The 7,500-nt window shown below is 42.7% G+C and overlaps 1 protein-coding gene across 2 annotated transcripts in view; it reads right to left on the bottom strand.

Moving 5' to 3' along the window:
- LOC125043927 (phosphatidate phosphatase LPIN3-like) overlaps positions 1 to 7,500 on the bottom strand; it is a 27,249-nt gene that overhangs the window by 18,743 nt on the left and 1,006 nt on the right. For both annotated transcript variants that reach the window (XM_047640307.1, XM_047640308.1), the window contains exons 2-3: positions 4,267 to 4,397; positions 2,429 to 2,535 (exon numbers count right to left, since the gene is read on the bottom strand). In XM_047640307.1, the coding sequence (XP_047496263.1) occupies positions 2,429 to 2,535; positions 4,267 to 4,339 (180 nt within the window). In that variant the 5' untranslated portion in view covers positions 4,340 to 4,397. The remainder of the gene's footprint in view (positions 1 to 2,428; positions 2,536 to 4,266; positions 4,398 to 7,500) is intronic.

The following is a 7,500-nucleotide window of genomic DNA, read 5'->3' on the forward strand; positions in this document are numbered from 1 at the left end:
AAGCCTATCCCTACACCCTCGCCCCCCCCCCTCCTCCTGTCTACCTTATCCAACCCAGACTCACCTCGGTGCCTGGCATTCCTATTCACATAAATACACAAGTCAAACCTTGGCGTCAGTGATTACCCTCGTATTACCCGTATCCGTGCCTTATCGCGTCCTTATCTGCCTGATAAATTCCGTCCGTAAACAACATTCTCGTTTTGGAATGTAATCCATAATCCGCCCAGGATAATCCAGCGTCACTACCATCAAGTATCTTCCTCCTCCTGCTCCATTTAATCCATTAACCCTTGCTCCACCATCTCCACCAACATCTCCACCACCCTCCTTCCCGTCCGCCACCACCCCACTCCATCATCTCCACCAATACCACCCCCTCCTTCTCCACCACACCCAACGCCTTCCTCCATCATTCCCAACGCCCTCTTCCAACGTATCCAACTATATCCTCCACCATCTCCATCAAACCCCCCCTCCTTCACCATTTCCATCACACACACCCTCCACCAACGGCCCACCTCCTCCACAATCTCCAACAGCCCCCCCTCTCCTTCACCATCTCCAACGCCCTCCTCCACCACCCGCCCTCCTCCACCACCTTCCCCCCTCCAACAGTCGCGGTGTCATGCACGGGGACCATCATGACCACGACAGCGCATACCAAGTGCGTTACTTAACCAAGAGTGGGGCTCACCTTGCCGGGAAATAGAGCCCACGATCCATGATACATAATATGCACGCACGGCCCAATTCGAGGCCACACCTTCCAGTAGCTACGGAGGAGGATACATGTACGCACGGCCCAATTTGAAGCCACACCTTCCAGTAGCTACGGACGAGGATACATACACGCACGACAATCGCACGTCCCAATTTAAAGAACCAATTTCCAGATACTACGCACGTGGATACATACAAACAAGCGCTTCCCAACTAAAGCCACAATTTCCACAAACTATGGACGAGGACGTGAATACATACAAACGAGCGCTTCCCAATTTAAAGCGGCAACTCCTAGTAACAACGGACGTGGCTCTGATCTGGCCCTCCGAGGCAAGGACATCGCTTGTTGCACCCGCTCCCGACTGACCTATTGACCGGAGCCTTTGCAATTGAATTCCCCTTGAGGTGTGACCTGCACGCGTCCCTCCCCGCTGATCCTGCCATCCTCCTTCCAGTTTTTTGGTTTTATTTTTTTCTTTTTTACTTTTTCTTGTTATTATTTTTACTTTTTTACGTTTTCCTTTCCTTTTAATCTTCCTTGTTTACGTTTTTCTACTTTTTTTCTTTTTTTTACATTTTTCACGTTTTCTTTCTTTTTCTTTCTTATTTTTTTACTTTTGTTTTCTTTTCTTTTGTTTTATTTTCTTTTTACTTTTTCCTTTCGTTTTTTTTTTTTTAATACCTCTAAAAGACTTCTTGATCGTAGCTCTTAGTGCAAGTGAAATGTGACGAAAGACGAACTACCTTCCTAACACACGCAACCCCGGAGGACAACGCGAGTACATGCAGCCACAGGAAGATCACATGGCCAACAAAGGCTTCCGAACTTCAAATAACTCTATAAAAAAAAGAGCCCTGGTCGGCAACAGGAGGGCGGCCAACAAAAGACCCCCCCCCCCCCCTTAAATAAAAGGACATCTCCTCCCTCCCACATTCCCATTCCCCCACTACCCCCACCCCCCACACCAAAAAAACAAACAAAAAAACAGGTGGCACAGACTCGCACCAGAGCATCAACATCGTGAAACAAAAACAAAAACAAAAAAAAAAAGCAAATACAAAGGATAAAGGTCGACAGCTAAACATCACCAAGCAAACAAAAGATTAGAAAAAGGAGAGAGGGAAAAAAAAACAGGTTTTACGACTGACACGCGGCGACTTGGGAAGGAAAACGCGAGTGGTTGACGAACAATCAAGACTTTATGAATGGCAAACCAACGACTGAGAGAAAGAAAAAAAAAGGCGAGAGACAATAAATACATCAAACTTGACAAATAAACAACAAATTGTATATAAATGAGGAGACAGGAGAATAGACAATCAAAATCGATAAATCTTTTATGAACAAACAACAACTTAGAAATAAAAGAAAAATAAAATAGACGAAGGAATAACCCAGAGAGAGAGAGAGAGAGAGAGAGAGAGAGAGAGAGAGAGAGAGAGAGAGAGAGAGAGAGAGAGAGAGAGAGAGAGAGAGAGAGAGAATAATGGTAAAATAGTGTGAAGAGGGAAGATGAGAAGAGAAGAGCAACTGGAGAGAATAAGAGAGAGAAGAGAAAGAGAGAGAGAAAGAGAGAAAAAGAGAACGAACAAGAGAACGAGAAAGAAAAAAACAAAACAAGACAAAGAAACGAAACCCAAAAACCCAAAACCATACCAAAACACAAACCCGACAGAATGAAAGCAATGCGTTTCAACTTACCACTTTTTCTCGGCTCCGGAGTACGCCCATCTTGCCGAAGCGCACGTGGAAGGGGGAGCTGAGATAGGAGCCATCTTCCTGCCGCACTACAACGACATCGATGGCACCTGCAAGCAACATGGCACGTGGATTTAGAAACCTTCAACCGATAAATTCCAACATATCAGCCCGTTACATTTAAAATACAAAGTCTTTAATAAATGTATCTTTTATCTAACTCATCCATAATATGAAATGGTAATAGTGAAGGAGAAATATTCAATACAAATGGTATTTTCAAGAATATAAAGAGAGAAGGGGAGGGAGGGAGGGAGGGAGGGAGGGAGGGAGGGAGGGAGGGAGGGAGGGAGGGAGGGAGGGAGGGAGGGGGAGAGTGAGTGAGTGAGTGAGTGAGAAATAAATCACGAAAGAGGAGACAAAGAAGGCGAGAAAAAAAGGGAAAGATTATAACGCCCACTTTACAGTAAACAGCAACCATTTCCCGATCCTTCCGCTAGAGGAAAGGGAGGATGGGGAGAAAGGAGAGACAGGGGGGGAGGAGGAGGGAGAGGGAGGGAGGATGGGGAGAAAGGAGAGAGAGGGGGGAGGATGGGGAGAAGAAAGGAGGAAGAGAGGGGGGGAAAGGGGGAAGGAACGGACAGATGGAAAAGGGGAGGGAGAGCGGCAGATAATGAGGTAAGGGTGACAACGCGACAAGGAGGGTGTGAAGAAAGGAGGTAGGAACGTGGATAGGAATGGGGATGGGAAAGATGAGGCGCGGAAAAGGAAAAGAGAAAAAAACACGATATAAAAACCAAAAGAAAGAAACAATGAGAAAGAGAAAGAAGAGGACGAATATAAAGGCGAGAGAGAGAGAGAGAGAGAGAGAGAGAGAGAGAGAGAGAGAGAGAGAGAGAGAGAGAGAGAGAGAGAGAGAGAGAGAGAGAGAGAGAGAGAGAGAGAGAAAGAGAGAGAGAGAGAGAGAGAGAGAGAGAGAGAGAGAGAGAGAGAGAGAGAGAGAGAGAGAGAGAGAGAGAGAGAGAGAGAGAGAGAGAGAGAGAGAGAGAAAGAGAGAGAGGAAGAGAGAGAGAAAGAGAGAGAGAAAGAGAGAGAGAAAGAGAGAGAGAAAGAGAGAGAGAAAGAGAGAGAGAAAGAGAGAGAGAAAGAGAGAGAGAAAGAGAGAGAGAAAGAGAGAGAGAAAGAGAGAGAGAGAGAGAGCATGATACGCGTTATATAACAGGGAACGAAAAGGAGAAAGTGACAGACGCGGCAAGTGACAAGAGAAACCAAGTATTTTTAGCGGCGCGTGCCATATGTATCGCCCGCGCACCCGTGGGCAAGAGTGCGTAGATCACTACGCCTCATAACAAATAATTAACGGCTCAAGATATGGACCAATGAGAAAGAGCAGTTGATAATCATGCAAGAACCTACAACATATCACAAATAACATCAATAAAACAAAACACATGAACAATGGCCCAGAGTAATACGGGAAAATGACAAATCAACGTTAACTTTGGCACATTCACACACTAACACCGAGATGTGACCGGACGGTTCGGCGGTGAAACGGAGAGAAGAAGCGAAGTCAGGAGAGAGGATGGTAATGAAGGGAACGAGGGGAGACGACAGGAGGGGGGGAAGGGGAAAGGGGGAAAGGGGGAAAGGGGGAAAGGGGGAAAGGGGGAAAGGGGAAAGGGGGAAAGGAGGAAAGGAGGAAAGGAGGAAAGGAGGAAAGGAGGAAAGGAGGAAAGGAGGAAGGGAGGAAAGGAGGAAGGGAGGGAGGGAGGGGGGAGGGAGGGAAAGAGAAATAATAAATAAATATATATATATATATATATTAACGGGAAACTCACCTGTTAAAGTTGCAGCATTGATCTCATTGTAGAAATCTTTAAAGTTGGATATGAACTTGCCGATGTAGTTCATGACCCTTCTAGGCTACAATTTTCTCACTTAGGGGCACAGTCCCCCACTTGGTCCAAACCTGCATCAATCACGGGAGAGAGTCAGAGGTTATATACAGTACATATCCGGTTAAGAGGTATATACGCATAGTAGTACGCATGCCGTTTATATATCGAAAGTTATTTCTCGCGGATTGGTGGGCACTTTCTGGGAACGTTTCACCAATGACGTAATATTTGCAAACGGTTCGAAACTGCAAGCGCTTCTTTCAGAAGACCTGGACGGTGACTATCGAATTGTGGTAGAAAATAAATCGATTAAAACCGGCATTGATGATAAGCGCCACAAAACTACACGAGACTTGGAACCACTAACGATTATAATCATATCTTTATCATTTTTTCGTAGGTATGTTTAACTTCTATTAGGTATTCCGGAAGACTCAAAATTTACGCCGTAGTTCCCTCCAGCCTGGTTACTAACCAAGTTGCAAGAAACTATTAGCCGAATTGCAAAAAACAATTCCAGCTACATGATCGTATATTTAAAATAACACCAACAATAAAGATAAGCAACATTTCACGCTAATTATTCTCCCAAACACCGGCAACCAGCGCTCGAAACCTCGCACTCCACCTCCACCCGCATGTCCATAAGTGTCCCTCCCCGTCCAGTCACCTCAGAAAATGACCACAAAAGGACATTCACGCTTGCAAAGACTCCGGACCCCAGCGCTTGTACGGCGCACTACTCAGCTGACGGAATCAGCGCAGCGAGCATGACTTCCCACGGGACGGGTTATCCTCCCCCCCTCCCCCCAAACCACGCGCTCAGGGGGCCGCGCTCCAAGAAGGTACTTGAGGAAAAAAAAGTCAGCCAGTCCATTTTTTTCCTTTTATGGAGAAAAGGAGGTCAGCTTGATTTTTTCTTTTTTTTTCCCCCTTCTCCTTAGGGAATTCTAAATTACAAAACGCAAATAGCACCTATACGTTCCTCCCTGTTCTTGTAATGCATAATAGCTCTATAAGTCAACACCTGTGCTAGATCAATGAAGAAAACCTGAACACCTGTAACTTGGCCTGAATACTATACAGAATACATGTGTTAGGGTCAAAAGAGAGACCTTGAGTAAGCAGAGGTTTACAATGAAGAAACAACGCATAGGTACATAGATGTGTAGGGGGGTATATGTATGTATATATGTATGTGTACCTATGTATATGTATATGTATATGCGTATATGTGTAAATGTATGTGTATGTATACGTATATCTATGTACATGTATGTATACGTATATGTATGTACATGTATGTATGTATATGTGTATGAACATGTATGTACATGTATGTATGTATATGTGTATGCACATGTATGTATATGTGTATGCACATGTATGTATATGAATGTACGTATATGTATATGCACTTATGTACATTTATGAGTGTATATTATATAAGAATATGTGTGTTTATGTGTATTTAAATATATGTAAGTATGTGTTTGTATGTAAACATGTTTGTATATGTAAATATATGAATATGTATATGTAGATATGCATAAGTATATGTATGTATATATGAATATGTGTATATCTGTATATGTATACATGTAAACTTATTTATGTATGTGTACATGTATACTTATATATGTATATTACATGTATATAAACACGTATGTATATGTATGAATATAAACACGTATGTATGTATATTATCTATACGGATATGCAGGCCTACATGTATATATAATTATATGCACATACACATATATGCATTTATATACATACATGTGTATATATACATATACGTATATCTATACATATATAAACACACACACACACTATGTATGTATAGTTCACACGTGCACGTCGCTCTCAAGGGCAATATACGAGATTCCCACGTGTTGGATCTTCAATCGCGTAACTTCCTGCCAGCTAACGCAAGCAACTCGGAAAATTCGAAACAAACGAATTATCATTTCATACCAATTGTCTACATTTGCTTAAAACACCCTAACAATTAACACAAGAAACGGACTGTAAAACAAGAAACTCACTTCGTCATTACAAACTTCGACGAAACATGAACCGAAGTCCCTTTCGTATCATAATCACTTCACGTTCTGCATGAATCGTACCCAAACTGCCTGACAAAAAAAAAAAAAAAAAAAAAAAAAAAAAAATCCTGAAGCACTGTCAACATGCGTCACGTCATCTCATGTTTTCTCGCGTGGCCTCTCTTCTAAAACACACAAAAAAATAGTGGAAGGCCTTGGTGTAGTGTTATGAGAACCACATTTTAAACTAAATAACTATTATCTAGTTGCCAACGTTGTTCTCTTAATTAAATACATGTCCATGCACCTCGTCATACGGCAACACGTGAGATACGCTGTCTATGAGACTGATTAAGGAAATGGTAGATCATCACAAGTTAATTATCACAGGATGCCGAAAGTATTTAACTGATGGGTGAAATACAAAATGCTATGTGCGTATATAAATAATAAGTATAAGTATAAGTATAAGTATAAGTATAAGTATAAGTATAAGTATAAGTATAAGTGTAAGTGTAAGTGTAAGTAAGTGTAAGTGTAAGTATAAGTAAAAGTGTGTGTGTGTGTGTGTGTGTGTGTGTGTGTGTGTGTGTGTGTGTGTGTGTGTGTGTGTGTGTGTGTGTGTGTGTGTGTGTGTGTGTGTGTGTGTGTTTGGCACGAGCACTTTACGTATAGCTAGACTAGTAGTGATATATACTGTAGATTTACTTTTCCACCAAAACTAGATGCGAGGATATAAGCCTATGCCTTAGGTAATTTACTGTTCCACTGTTGAACACTGAACAACACGAGACGAAGAAGTAGAGTGTAGTTCCATCATAGCCAGCACGAGCCAGTCTTGAGTCACACACCTCACTAGGCCTAACACCTGAGTGTTGCCAGGCAGCGGGCGTTGGTCTCCACTGCGTGACTTCCCTAAAAATGAGTCAAGCGTGCTACGTCGAGCTGCCAACCAAACCATTCAGGCCATTTGATCGATGCATGTACTTGTTGGTGTATACATATAATTACTGTTACTTGTTTCCTTGTGAAGTCGAAAATGTGAGGGTAATTGTAACGGTGGGGCTTCGTATGTTTGCTAACGTGTATTATGCATGCGTACATGCATAAGGATGTGTACTTGTTC

Source organism: Penaeus chinensis, chromosome 34 (assembly GCF_019202785.1).
Source record: "Penaeus chinensis breed Huanghai No. 1 chromosome 34, ASM1920278v2, whole genome shotgun sequence".
NCBI classification, from domain to species: Eukaryota; Metazoa; Arthropoda; class Malacostraca; order Decapoda; family Penaeidae; genus Penaeus; species Penaeus chinensis.